Source organism: Myotis myotis, unplaced genomic scaffold, assembly GCF_014108235.1.
Source record: "Myotis myotis isolate mMyoMyo1 unplaced genomic scaffold, mMyoMyo1.p scaffold_m19_p_1, whole genome shotgun sequence".
NCBI lineage: Eukaryota > Metazoa > Chordata > Mammalia > Chiroptera > Vespertilionidae > Myotis > Myotis myotis.
Genome location: NW_023416313.1, coordinates 72,608,568 through 72,623,695, shown reverse-complemented (window position 1 = coordinate 72,623,695; position 15,128 = coordinate 72,608,568). Strand labels below are relative to the sequence as shown.

The window sequence follows — 15,128 nt, the reverse complement described above, 5'->3', positions numbered from 1 at the left end:
GGCTGTTTGCAGCTGGTCACATCCCCTTCAGGGTGGGGGTCCCCACTGGGGTGCCTGGCCAGTCTGGGTGAGGGGCTGAGGGCCGTTTTCAGGCTGGCGGGTGACTGAAGCTCCCAACCTCTCCTTTTTTTTTTTTTTTTTTTTTTTATTCTGGTATTTATTTACCTTCTATGGCTGTCACTAGAGCTGAGAGCCAGCTTTAGCTCTAAGGCTCGGCTCCAGCTCTGAGGCCTCCGCTGCTGAAAGCAGGTATCTGGGCCTTGTTTAGCTTCTATAATTGAAACACTGTTGCAACTCCAGCTCTGAGGCCCAGCTGGCTGAAAGCAGGTTTCTGGGGATTGTTTAGCTTCTGTAATTGCAATATAGTTGCTTAGAGTGCAGCTCAGAGCTGGGCGGCAGCAGGCGGGAACCTTGGCTTCCTCCATCACTGGAGCAAGCAAGCCTCCTGTTCGCTTCAGCTGCCTGGCTGCCAGCCGCCATCTTGGTTGGCAGTTAATTTGCATATCACCCTGATTAGCCGATGGGAAGCATGTTGGAGGTATGGTTAATTACCATGTTTGTCTATTATTAGATGGGATAGATTAGGTTTTGCATTAGATGATTTTGCCCAAGTGTAGTTAATGTAAGTGTTCTGAGCATGTTTACGGTAGGCAAGGCTAAGTTGTGATGTTAGGTAGGGTTAGGTATAGTACATGCATGTTCAACGTACAAGATTTTCAACTTACAGTGGATTTATGGGAACATAACCCCATCATAAGTTGAGGATCATCTGTATAGCTTTTGGACCTCCAACCAAATACAATTTAACCTTAACTCCAGCAGTCCACCAGAATGCCTGTCACATATGTGTTCTTTCCCAGCTGTCTGTGAATAAAACTTGTACATTCCTAATGAAATTTTATTTCAAATTCTGGCAAAGCATAGGGATGAACATATTGCATGTAAGTATACTTGTAGGAAACTTGAACATTTTCTTCAGAGGAGCACAAACTAATTTTTTTACAGTTTGAGCCCTTGGAGAAAGCCTTTGCCTCCTTCAGCTAATTAAGGTGGTGATTTTCAACCAGTGTCCTGCAGCAGGCACAGGTAAGCTGCAAGAATTTTTAAAATATGCAATACCTGACTAGTTATTCAGGGGCACTGACCTCTTTTCCCTTAAATTGTCAAATGAAAATTGACAACAGCCAACACAACAATAGCTGTCCAGTGTGAATGAGTCAAAATGATACCTTTTTTTGTCAGATCCACAAAAAAATATAATTTTTGATGTGCTGTAGAATCTTACTAGTTTATGTGTGCCATGAGATGAGGAAGATTGAAAATCGCTGACTTAGGGTATCATCTGAGCCAGGAAATCATCTGTGAATTCAGCCGATTTTCAGAGGTCTCACCTCCGAGATTTGGGGCCCCATTCTGTATTGGTGTGGCCACGATTCACAAGGCTTTGCTACACTTGGTAAGTGGTAACAATACCTTCCAGGTAAATACAGGAATGGCATTGGTTTGGTCTTCTTATTGGTGAGAAAGCATGTCCAGAGATTTCTGTTGAGCTTGCCAGAGTCACTCAGCAACCCAGGAGGCCCCAGGGTTAAGATGTAGCTGCGTCCGTCCTTTCACCCGTCCGTCCGTTCATCCATCCGTCCGTTGGTGCCAGAGGCGCTCTGTGGAAAGGCAGACAGATGAGGCTTTCTGAAATGAGAGGTGCAGTTCCCAGCGCAGGAGGTTGGATGACAGCTGATCCCTTCTTCTAAACTGAGAGGATGTGGTGAGTGGAGAGGAGATGGAGGAGGCTCCTGAGGAGGCCTAGTCTGAGGCTCTGGAATATTCTCCGCAGCGCGGGAAGGAGCTGCTGCTGTCCCCAGGTGCCACGCTGCCAGCCAGTCGGGAGAGAATTCTGTCCTTAAATAATAACAATGACATGGACAATGTAGATGGGTCACAATGTTGGATTTCATGCCCATCCTGTTGCCCACTAGACGGCACCAGGCCCATCACCAACTTCTTGCTGCTTTTCCCTCGTTCGGCTCAGTCTTGGACCATTTCCTGTGATCATCAGACAGCGTTTCTTCATGTGCTCTTAAGTACAGGCGATTATTAGAAAACAATTCCCGGGCCTGTGAAAGAGTGGCCTGTCAGCTGACTGAAATGGTGGGACTGCGGTTGGGATATTAGGAAGAATTAGCACAAATTGAGAGAGATGATGCTCTGACAGCAACCCCAAGCCACCAGCCACCCAGTGGCTCTGTCTGAGCCTGCAGGCTGCACTCCCACAGTGTAGGTGACACTCGTCAGCTCCCTGGCCCATGCCTTAGTCACTTGTGAGCTAAATTGGACACAGACAGGGAATCATCCCAAGGTTTCAGGCAGCTGGTCATGTTACGTAAATTATCTTTTCCACATTATCATCGTCTAGGTTCCAAACCATAACTATAGAATAAGCGAAATTAAGAGCCAGAAGGAAACTATTTTGCTCTTTGTTTTACAAGTCAGGAAACCAAGGTACAGAATGACTATATGATTTGCGTGGGATTCCACGCTTAATTGAATGCTGAACCATGACAGGAGCCCGGGCCTGCCAACCCACTGCCCCACTGTCCCACCAACGTGCTGTCGTGTGCTTCAAGCCTCCACGTCATTTTCCCGGCTCCTCATTCCCATTTTCCCAAAACAATCTCATGATGGAATAATATTTTAGTGAATGTCAGCTCCAATTAGTTTTTTTAAGGTGTATATTTGCATTTAGAGCTATTTAGATTTTAAGTGAAGTAAAATTAAAAATTCAGTTTCCCAGGTGGACTAGACACTTTCAAGTCTTTAGAAGCCACATGTAACTAGTGGCTACCATATTGAGGGTACAGATTATAAGACATTTCCGTCATTGCACAAACTAGGACAGAACTGATGCAGGATATTCCACAGAACAAAAAAAGTACAAAGGATAAAAAAGCATGTGAATAATAAGACTATTAAGTACCAGGGAGATTAGCTATCTTTCTACAGAATTTTTTTCAAGACAAGGCATCTTTGTGTGTTGGTTTTGGGTTTGAATGTCTTCTGGACGTGGCATTTTATGTCTTTTTTTCAGCATTAATATAATTATTTATAGCCACTTGGCATTTCTCATACCCCTTTTGTAAGTTTGTTGTTCTTCCTTTTATGTAAATAAAGGAGATGTGATGCAGAAAGTTGCTGTCCAAGGAACTCAAAAAAGCACAAAAATATCAATTCTTTTGTTTCCATTCTCCAAAAGAAAACGTGCAATTCTCTGGGCCTTATAAAAGCTTGCTGTCCTGGAATTAATAATAGTAATAGTAATAATAATAATCATTTATTTTAATCAGTTATTATAATTTTGACATTTTGCTGCTTAGAGGAACCTCCAAGGATTTTGCATATCTTCTGTTGATCTACTTCTCTTTACTCCAAAATGGAGTAGGGAAGTAGGTCAATGCCTGTGCTGAAAGCAGAAAGTAAGCACTCTCATTTTCCGCCAAACATCGTGACATTTCCCTCTTGGCTCTGAGACTGATAACACCAGTGCCCACCGGCTTAGTGCTCCCTAACTTGTGATCTGGTTCCATATGGCATCTGTCCGGGGGGAGGAGCCTTATAGTTGGCTCTTTGCCAAGAGCAAAAGCATAATTGGCACTCAGGCTCTTGTTGCAGTTTGTCGGATTGGTGCCAGCAGAGATGTATGTGCCTGTGTCTGGGGCCTGCACATGGCCACTGAGTCCACAGGAAACGTCCCTCCAGAGCAGCAGTTCTTAACCTGTGGGTCGCGACCCCTTTGGGGGTCGAACGACCCTTTCACAGAGGTCGCCTACATACAACCTGCATATCAGATATTTACATTACGATTCATAACAGTAGCAAAATTACAGTTATGAAGTAGCAACGAAAATAATTTTATGGTTGGGGGTCACCACAACATGAGGAACTATATTAAAGGGTCGCAGCGTTAGGAAGGTTGAGAACCACTGCCCTAGAAGAACCCAGTTTATGGAATGTTGAGCAGTGACAGGTGGCCTTCACATCTTCATGTGTCCAGATTCTGCAGGCACCTCTTCTAAGGGGTGTGACATAGGAAAACTCACTTTACCTCCATGACGACTCTCAGTTACTTTATTTCCAAAATGGGGATAACGATTTCAACTTCCTGGAGCTGTCATGGTACTGGATGTCAAACACTTGGCAAAGGTTTCTAGAAAAGAGTAGGCCCTCGATAAATATTATTTGAATTAGAATTAATTCCTGTACTGTAGTGGGGTGAGTGCTGAGGAGGTCTGGGGAGTGCAGAGAAGCAAGCTAGTCTAATTTTCTAAGCATAATATCAGATTCTAGTAAATAGGTCTTACTGAGAGTCTTGCTGAGATTTGGAGTATCTGTTCCCATAATTATTCCTCTGAAGAGCACATTGGCTCTCCGTGGCCTCTGGCAAGTACCCCCAAAGGGTTAATTGTGGGACACAGTTTCTGGCTTCCTTAGAAGTGTCAGTGCTGGTAGCCCCATGAGGACAAAAGAAGTCAGTTAAGTCTCTGCTAGAAATGAGCCTCAGCCAGGCAGAAAGTTGGGAGTCCAAAGCAGGAGTTTGTGTGCATTAGAACAGTTAACTAGGCTATTGCAATACAGGGGCGGGGAGGGGGGCATGGGATTCAGCATCACATGGATGGGGGGTGGGGAGACCTACCTGTCCTACAGGGAAGCTTTCCTTGAGGAAGATGTACTCTTTTAGTCATTGTTGAATTTGTATAACAGCTAGAGGTCCTTGGATTTACTTAAGGAAGGAATTGTTATGCAAATATGATGCAACTATTTGGGATAGTTGTTTGCAAAATGCAAGTAGTTAGGAAGGGATTTGGATGTGGATGAGAGGCACTTATTGAGGTGACTGGGAATAGAGAGGAAGGGAATCTGTGGAGATGGAGACACCTATGTGATTAGTGAGGAAATGTGGGCTGTAAAGTAGTCCTAACAGACTCTTCAGTTCAGCATGTCTCACTGACAGAAAGAGGACAGGTGTGTGTCTTTCTTGCAGTGCTACCTTTTATTTGGCTCTGGGCTTCCAGGGACCCAGTATGTTTTGCTCTTGGCCTTGTCTTCTCATAGATTTGCTGTGAGCTGTACACTCTCCGTCAAAGGCAGACCTGATGCAATATTTGGCAACATGATGGATTAGAAATATTTTGTGCTTTGGGCCCAGGTTTGAATTCTGCTTCTATAATTTGTGAGCTGGTAATTTCAGGAAAGGAACTTATTTCTTAGATACATGCACCTGGAAAATAATACTTTCACTACAGTTGTTACGAGGGTTAGAAATAATGTATGTAATGTAGCTAGCACACCATCTAGCTTATAAATGCTCATTAAAAGATACTTATTATTATTTAGGATATGAGTTGTGTTTGAGCCCATTCCATGAGAAAATTTGGAATGAAAAGTAGACATGTGATGGTCACTCATTTCCAGTGTGTCACAACTGCAAAGAAGAGGTTAAAAATATAAATAGCTAACACTTATTAGACACTTACTCTGGGCCCTTTCCTGTACTAAGCACATGACTGTAGGAGATGAAGTCTCTATTCCCATTTTACAGATGAAGAGTCTGAGGCCCAGAATGGCACAGTTAGGAAGTGGTGGTGCCATGATTCAGAGCCCATGCCCTGAGCTCCAACACCACACTGCCTCAGGGTGATAAGCAGTCCCCAGGCATTTCTGAAATGGGAAGAGGGTTATAAATATGGACTCAGCAACATAAAGACCAAAAGTATAAGAAATATCCTCCATCTCCCCTCCTTTGCACTCCTCCATGGGTGCATTTTTTGAGAAAGTAAAAATGCCCTCTTGTTTGGAGAGACATGACGGAATGCGTGCTCTAGAATTCTAAGTTTAGGTCCTGGGCCTGGTATACTCTCACCTGGCTCCTTCATTGTACTAACTGCTCTGTGCAGACAAAATGCACCAGCCCCATTTTTGAACTTCCGTTCTCTGTTAGCTGAGACCTGTGGCAATGCCTTCCTCTTTTCATTCTAGCTCATTGTCAACAGCACTAACCACAAGTCCTTCCTGCCCCAGAAACGAGTCTTGCCACACTCGAAGCTCTCACGGAGTTGTGAACACTACATTCTGCTCTGTGTAGGGCTCTGTCACCTCCACCCCACCAGAGTTAGCTCTTTGGGGTTAAAGTGTTGATTGAATTCTCAGAGGATGATTTGAAAAGAAATAAAGGTGCACAGGAACAAGATAAACGATTGATCTGTAATATAAACAAGCATTGCGTTACACCTAAATTGTTGCAAGAAGATTTTGTGCTCAATATTTTATTTAGCAGAACATGGTTTATAACAATAAGGTTGATTAGCGAAACCTCTAAAAGTGTTTCAAGCTACATGGTTTGATTGTTTATCTCACGGAGAGAAAAAAAAAATAGAGTGGTAAAATTGGGCGATTGGAAGAAGTAGAAATTAAAGCAAGGTCCCTAGGGAAGAGTATTTGCCATCATTTTGAATACCTTGTTGTTATAACCCCAAGACTACATTGAAATGACACCTGCCAATTGCAGTGAAATTTTAGTTTATGTGGGCCCTTTTTGATCTTTCTGCCTCTTGGGCTAGGGGCCGGAGGACGATCATGGACCTGACTCTGTAGATATTTTGTCTACCAGGTGTGCAGTTAATTAGGCACATTTTATTTTCACGGGCTGAGATGCTAAACCAAGAGCGCAGTACTGCAAATGCATGCTGCTCAGTGCATTCAGCCCTGCCTCTTGGCAGAGTAGGTCGGTTTAGGGAGCATTCAGAGGAGGGAAGACAAAGAGGATATGTGATTTTGCTTTATGATTTACTGAAGGTCAAACTGGGGGGAATCCCAATTAAAAAACGCACACCCTCATTATCATGTTTCATGATGGTGACTAGAATTGCAGGCTCTCTTCCAAATGGGGGCTTTTTAAGTCTTAAGGAAGATGGATATGTACAGGCTTATGTTCTTGCTTTTTGTATCATCCCCAAATATTTACTGAAGCTGGGAGAAGAAAAGGCAGACTTCCCTCTTCTCTCTTCCAAACGTGTGATTGTTTAGAACTCAAGTGCAACATCTGGAAGTCAGACACACAGAGAGCAATTTATGGAGTGTGAAAGATTTGAAATATTCAGTGTCCTTTAGCGGGAACTCAACTTTCTGCGGCTGCATTTTTTTTTTTTTTTTTTTCGGCACAAAGCAGGCAGTTCTGAGATCGCCTTTGCCTCTCTGAATTAAACCCTTTGTGCCTGGGTCCCATAAACAATGTGCTTTTTAAACGGGAGCCCCCTCCCCGCCCTGGCCCTTTTCTCCAGCGTAAGCAGCCAATCGGCTGCAGCCAGCCGCATTGCTGGAGCACTTTCCATTCTGAGCAGCAACAACGTACTAATTTGATGCACACATGGATGCCTCGCGCACTCTGCAAATTCATCCTCAGCATCTTGCATTAGTCATCTGACGGACTGCCAAGTGTTTCATTTTCTTTTCATGTGACTTTATCATTATCACCTCTCTTCTCCTCCCCCAAAAAAATCTCCAAAGAGGGGAGGGGAAGGGGAGCAATCCAGCAGAAATCCAGCCCTGCCTTTCTTTTCACTCGAGAGCCAGTGTGAGGCTGATAAGGCTGCAGATGCATTGATGGCAGCCTTGCAGAACGAGACCTGCACTTAACTTGCAGCTGCCTCCGAGCTGGGTTTCAAGATGTCCACGCCCCGGGTGACAGCCGGCGGGGCGCTGCCCTGGGCTCGGGCTGGGTGCTGAGCAGCAGCAGCCTGCAGTGCGAGCCCGCCGCCCTGCCACCGAGGAGCAACCTAATGGTGCCTGTGCTTTGTTTTAGTTCATCAAATTTCTACGACTCATTAGGCACTTTGCCCCACGCTCCTCTTCCTCCTCCTTCCGCCTCCCCGCCCCCACCCCGCTATTTTTTTTCTTCCTGTCCCTCACCGTGCAGCCCTAACTCTGGCTCCCGGTTCCCTTTTTGACAGTAACGGCACAGCCAACAAGATGAACGGCGCTTTGGATCACTCCGACCAGCCAGACCCAGATGCCATTAAGATGTTTGTCGGGCAGATCCCCAGGTCTTGGTCGGAAAAGGAGCTGAAAGAACTTTTTGAGCCTTACGGAGCTGTCTACCAGATCAACGTCCTCCGGGACCGGAGTCAGAACCCTCCCCAGAGTAAAGGTACAGTCCGCGGGGTGTGCGCGGTTGGGGGCCTTCCTGGGTGTCCGGGGCATCGCCGCGGGAGGGAGAACTGCGAGCGGGAGCCGCCTGCTGCCCCTGTGCCCGAGGCCAGCCCGGCTCCTCCCCGCGCCCCCGCCCGCCCGCCCGCCCGCCCGCCTCCCGGGCAGGTGGACAGAGCGGGCCTGGGACGCAGGAAAGGAGGAGCGGAGGGAGGGGCGCGGTCGCGCCTCTGTCCAGGCGCGTGATTGCTCTCCCGAGGTCACTTTCTAGGCAGCGCAGGCTCCTCTTCCCCGGTGGAGTGCCTGCCTCTCTAAGGAATCGTGTTTCTAGTCTTGCATTTCAGGAGTAACTGTTTCTGCCCCTACCTTCCCATTATTGCTCATGTAATTACAATTGCATTTCACTTTTCCGTAGCCCGTGGGGATCCTGAGATGCCTTATAAACAGTTGCTTATGATCCCACTGGTCTAAGGAATAAAGGACACACTTTTAGGAGGGATATCAATTATTGGGGTCTAGATGGACATCTTTAGGTGAAGTATGCCTTCGGGGGCGGGAAGTAATGCCCTAGTGGCCTGAGATAGTTAGCACACCTTCCAAATGCTTGTGGTTTACGCCCTTACCAGTGCGAAGACTCACGTGTACAATCTGGTGGTTTCTCCTGCCTCCATTTTAAGATGAGGGTGATGTTGGGAGGGTGGGGGGACAGTTATTAAAATAGAGAGAAGCCAGAAGCCTCTGCACCACATTGAAGCTTCAGTGTATGAGAGTCATCCTTTGCAAGCTCTGTGCAGACTGAATTTAACTCCTCTGCTGCCACTTGCTCTCTGTTGATATGTTAACCTTGCTTTAGAAATTTTTTTCTTTCTCTGTTCTTGATCTCTTGGTCTTTCTGCTCAGGGCTCCTCTGTCTTTCTGCGGGTCCACACTTCCTTTTTCTCTATATCTTCCTATCTCTGTCCGGCCTGTTATTTTATTTCTTTGTAGCCTCTCACAAGAGCTCCTGCAAGCTCATTAGGGAGCACATAAACATGAGCACACACTTGTCTCTGAGCCTCTTTCTTACTGTCAAGGTGAAGGGATGGGACTAAGTAACAATTAAAACCCTGATGGTCATGACTCCGAGAAAGGGGTCATCTCTTGTGCCCTATAGTTGCAGAGGTCTGATAGGATTTTTAGAACCTTTTAAGAAATGTAAAAGCCTAATACGTATTTTATAAAGGTGAGCAAACATACCTTCCGATTCCGTTCATAAGGCTCTCATTTTCTATCTCAAAATATAATCATGTACAGTAACACCAAGAGTACTTTCAAAAGAACATACATAAAATTTTGTCGCCACACACTTGGTTGTCCCTAAACTTGAAAAATAGGACATTAGGTATATAAAACAGGAGGATTAAACCCATCACAAATTAGGGCAACGTTAAAAGAGCCTTTCTGAGTCATATTCCTAAACTGTTTACCTACATGTTTCCCAAATGGAAAATTCTAGAATTTGGTTTTTGATGCTTAACCCCTACAGTATCCTACTTAGGAAAGACAGTATAATGCCCTGGCCTGGACTTAGCAAATGAGGGCCCCCCTACCCATGCAGAATGACACCCACAGGAAACTAGGCCAGAGGCAGGAAACTAGTGCTTCAGAGCAACAGCCACCCTTCATCCTTGGCTAGGAAAATGTGCCTCCAAATTTTAGTGAATTCTGCATTTTTCAACATGTCCTCTGGTAGAATGCTCAAAGCTCATTTCTTGCTGTGATGCCTGGTTACTTGCATTTTATCTTTGTATTCTATATGTGTTACTTTAGCCAGAAAGACCTTTCTCTCAGTCAAGTGAGTACTTGTACACGGCCTAGTTCTTTTACCATATTCTCTCTTTTTTCCTGATGTTCCTCAGAGCAGTCTCTTCATCGGGGTATGTTTGAGACTATACACTTCATTAACTTCTTTCACTGGGTTTTGTAACTAACTTCATTAAAATAGTTTGCATAAGCCCACGGTCTTAGAGGAAAAGGGACACATGGTACGGGCTTTTTGAGCCCATGCTCTGTACCAAGTCCTCTGTGAGAAGTTTTACATATGTTCTCTTCTGTAGTTCTTACTGAAATCCTGAAAGTAGGTGATATTAGCCACATTTTGCAGAGGAGGCTCAGAAAAAAAGTTAAGAAATGTTAGCCCAGTTTGCGCAGCTAGAAAGAGGTAGAGTAGAAATTTGAGGACAGACCATCGGTCTTCATGTGCTACGTACACCAGCTTGCTTCTCCATGAGGTCAGGCCACACATCAGCCTTGCTCTGCCCCATTTCAGGGTTGGGTGAGAGGCCTTCTCCTTGACCACAGTGTTCCCCAGGTGAACAAAAGGGAATTTTGCCCTTTAAGAGCAGGGTTGATTTGTTTGTGTCTTGGTGTTCAGTTTTTATGCTCATGGGTTTAGATTGTACATCACGCCAACTCATGGTATCATGGGATAGAAGCTACAGAAGAAATCATTCAAATCTTACCTTTGGAAAGATAGGTCAATTTCCATTACTGTGAACTCCAAGTCTCACATCAAATATTGCTAGAAGTACGTGGGCTGTCAGCCAAAGCCTGAAAGGGTTTTTGTTATACAGACATCTCTGTTGTAACGGTATTTGTTGTGATGGGATTTGAGCTGTATAATGACATTCCTCTTGGAGGATTACAGGTCTTAGCCGCTTACGTGTAGAGAGCAATAACCACCGCTTTACTTTACACTGATACCTGTGCATGTCATATGTCATTTACCTGTGTGTGTATAAAATAGGACCCCACATTTACATTTGTCCTGACTATACCGGCAGAGTACAATTATCATGTTTTCTCATGGCTGATATCAGAGTTTCAGAAATTAGAATTTTGAAGGCATTCTCTAAATGTGGTTTAAATGATCTAAGTGAGGCTTTTGGAGTGGCCTTGATTCATTGCCTTACTGACATCAATGATTCCAAGGAAGGAGACCAGGTCAGGGTATTCCCTAATCCAGGTGATACAGTTGTTTCTCCCACATTGCCTCTGATATTCTGTTTAGTCTTGAGGCATAAAAACTTTGTTCCATTTTTTGAAATCATCCTTTAAGAGTTAGGCCCTAAGCTATCTGTTTCTTCTCCCTATAATTGTATTTGTTGATCATGTAGGCTCAGCCACTTAGGGGAACCTGGCTAAGTCAACGATCCCACCTATTAGGACTTATGGAGTGGATATCTTATTCCATGGTTATTGGCCAAGTATATAGATGATGAAAAATACCACATAGTAGTTAAAAGCATGGCTTTTAAAGTCAGACAAGCGTAACTTCAATTCCTGGCTCTACCACTCCTGAGTGTTGGCCTTGGGCACATTATTTAATCACATCTGAAAGTGGAGACAGTCCTCAGAGGGCTGCTGAAATGGAGTCATGCTTTCACAGAGCTGGAATATGGTAGGAGCTTATGATGGTGGTGGTGATTATTATTACAGTTATTATCATCATCATCATCACTGTCCTAAAGAACTTGAAATCTAATAGGGACAAAGAGGCTAGCCAGTACACAGGTAACTAGAACCCAGAAGAATATGAAATAAGAGGAAGTAAGAAAGATATGAGCATATTTGAACTCTGGAAGTTCAGGGGAGGAATGAATAACTTAAAACTACGTCTAGGAAAAGGTGGCATCTCTACCACATCTTGAATGAAAAAAAAAAAGATTCCAATAAGTAAAAAACAATGTTGGACATTACACATGGATAGACTGGCTTGATTCAGGAATGAAGGTAAGAAAATGCGAGGTGGCTTCTGGGAACTATGAATTCTCCCAGAGTCCAGAGGAAATGTGAAATACATGAACTGAAATGGAAGACGGGAAGGTCATGGTGTCTAATATAAGCTCGGTCCAGTTCTTAGAGGGCCTTAATTCTCAGGCTAAGATATTTGAATTTTATTTGCTAGATTTTCACAAGTCTGTGAAAGGGGAGAGGCTGGGAGATCTGTGCAGTGTGTTATCTGAAGTACATGGAGTTAAACAGGGAGGCTGTTTATCTGTCATGGCAACAGAGAGGGCGGAATTGAATGGCACAGATATGACCGGGTGGAAGGAAGAAAAACTTGATAACTAAATTGAGGCAATGATGACCAAGAGATTTTGGCTTAACTGGGAAAAATGGAAAAGCAGTCAGCAGTGGTAGGAACAGGGAAGGAGAGGACTACTCAGTTCAGTTTTGATTATGTTGAGTGTAGGTGCCACAGGAGAGTCAAGAAGGATGCAGGCCAAGAAAAGCCATTGGACTTGGCGGTTGAGAGGACTTGAGAGTGCTTCAGAAGGGTGGAGGTCGGGCTTAGGAGAGGATTGCTAGGTTTATGTGCAGGCCTGTGAGTGGAGTCTGCCCTTTTTGGGAGTCTGGTCATGAAAGAAAGAGAGCTTAGATACAGCTTGTTTTTTAAACAAGAGATAAGAAGGCAGAGCAAAAAGTGATAGTGAAAGTGTAAGGATGATAGGGATCAGGGTCCTTATTGAGACCCGAGAAGTGGCTGAAGAGCACATGCGAAAGGGCGGAAAGAACCGACATTTGAGACAGCAGGGCAGTTAGGAGGAAGTAACAGAGAACTTCAGTCTAATGGGGGCGGGAAATAGACACTCAGTACAGATGCCTTCAGTCTTCTCAGCAGATAGCACATTGCTAAGAAGGTCGGGTGGAGTTGAAGACTTAAGAAGAATGGGAATGGTTTAAAATGACAGCTTTGGGAAAAGCTGATAGGGAAAGAGCAACAGGACGGACCCACTTATACCTGGGTGGTGTGGACTTGGAGTGGGCCTTAGTAGTGTGGCTCTGTGCCTGTCCCTCAGTGGGTGAGCAGAGAAACAGAATCATAGGGAACCTGAGTTGGAGATATGGTGGAAGGTCAGGAAGGGTGCTAAAAGCATTAGAATGTTCTCTGAAGTCTAAGGTCAGGAAGCTGGTGAAGACAGACGGTAGCTCCCGGTCTGTAGAAGAAGGAGAGGTTGAGGAGTTGGAGACCGTGGCTAAGGGACAGTGGAAGAGGTGGCAGGTCTAGATGGTGTTCAGTGAGACCAAACTCAGAACCTGTAAGTGGTGGGGAAATTCTGTGCCGTGCATCATCACTCTCTTAATATTTTAATTTTCATCAAATACGCAACCCAGGTTCATAGCACCCTGTAAAAGCTTACTCTAATGACTGCTAGTTACCTTTGTCTAAGCTCAGTCGGCTAGGCTTTGCTCATCTGGTTTTACAGAAAGGAACACTTAGGAGCCTGTGCGAGTGATTAGAATAAAATCATTTGGTATTTCATACTGGAAGGTGGAACTGACCCTCGGCCCTGCCTATTGCTCAGTTGATCCCATGTTACCCTCTCTTTGGTGACTTTTCAGCCAGAGAGCCAGAAATAGGAAGTAGCTTGTGTGGACTCTCACTGCATGCCACAGGCTTGAGGGACAAAACTTCCCTTTTTCTAGAATTGTGCTCAGGTCATGGCGTAACTGCGGTGCAGCTGCAGCCCTCACAGTGCTTGGAGCCCAGAGTTTTCTGGGTGGAACAAAGATTAAATTCAAGGCTCCTCTGGGAAGGGTTATTAACTTTAAATTTCAAAAAAGCACCTTTTGTAGTGGTTCTGATGCTGTTACCAGTTCTTGTTCTTGATGGTCAGGCAGCAGTTGGGACGAGGGGACTGGCCTGGACAGCAGCTCGCCTTCCCCTTCGGTAATTTGATGCTTCTCCCCACCTCCACTGAGCTTAGACTGTGACAGAATATGAGTCCCTTCTTTCCATCGTAAAGGCTTGACTTCAGTCTTCAAGAATTCATTAATAAAATCTGAGTTTGTTCTAATCTCTTCCCAGTTCAGTACAATGGAAAAGTTTCTGGAGGATGAGATGGGATGGTCGGAATTAAGAGGGAGAGGAGGAGAGGAGAAGGCTGAGAGGCACCAACGCCTAATTTTACTCATTTCAGAATTTGGCAGGAGGACAGCCTTGAGGGCAGGAGATTCTTCTGTGCTCTGGTAGAATGAGAGCAGGCCCTGGAAAGTCGGGACACTTACAAAGTTCTATCACAAGCTAGTTTAGAGAACGTGCCTCAGGTTTTTTACCCTTACAATAACAGTAATACCTACCCCAGAGTTGTTTGACATATTCTGTGAGAGAACAATGCGGATGCTGCTAGTCTAAAGGGAGTTGGTAATCTTATAAGCTTTATTCTTCTTTAAAATGTGGAAGGTTTGTAAAGAACATTTTTGACCTTTTTATTAATGGAATCATATTGGAGGAGTGCAGTGGGTGCCGAGAGGTTCATTTTCATATTTTATGTCTTTCCTTTATTTCTTTTTCTTTTTTTTAAAAAAAAGGAACTGTCAGAAACTTCCCTTAAGTAATAGAAATGGACTTGGAGCCAGTTTTTTTAAGGCAATGTCATCTTGAAATCAGTAATTGAGGAAGAATTGAAAATGTGGGCAGATGAGCCAATTTTACATTTTAATGCATACAAGCAAGGGCTGGGATTTCTGCCCTGAATTTCTTGAAAACTAGGGTTGCTGCCCTAGATTTTCTGGGACAGTCCCAGTTCTGTTAGTGCTGCCTCCGCGGCCTACAGGAAGGATGCTTTTCATCCTGATTAACTTTACGTTAACAGAAATCACTATGTAACTTATTACGACGCCTTTTCTTTGTGGGCCGTCCCAGGTCCTACCAGTTAACAGAAACACTGTCAGAATTTTTGTCTTCATGCAGGATCCTTATCATATCCTTGGAAGAGATGGAGTCATTTGTTACATTATATAGTTGTGCTTTTTTAAAAAATTTAATATTTTTTTTCAAAATGGAGGTTTTAATTATTTCCACATACACAGATTGCACTTATAGAACTGAGATAAATGAGATTTTAAATAACTTTCTCTTTTAAGTTATCGTGAGAAAAAAATCTCTT

The 15,128-nt window shown here is 44.3% G+C and overlaps 1 protein-coding gene across 11 annotated transcripts in view; it reads left to right on the top strand.

The window, feature by feature from the left end:
• CELF2 (CUGBP Elav-like family member 2) overlaps nucleotides 1-15,128 on the top strand; it is a 559,234-nt gene that overhangs the window by 388,315 nt on the left and 155,791 nt on the right. For 10 of the 11 annotated variants that reach the window (XM_036341344.1, XM_036341358.1, XM_036341273.1 and 7 more), the window contains one exon: nucleotides 8,001-8,197. In XM_036341344.1, coding sequence (XP_036197237.1) covers nucleotides 8,001-8,197 — 197 coding nt within the window. Of the gene's footprint in view, nucleotides 1-7,415; nucleotides 7,833-8,000; nucleotides 8,198-15,128 lie in introns of those variants that run through there. The other variant, XM_036341351.1, reaches the window with a different exon arrangement.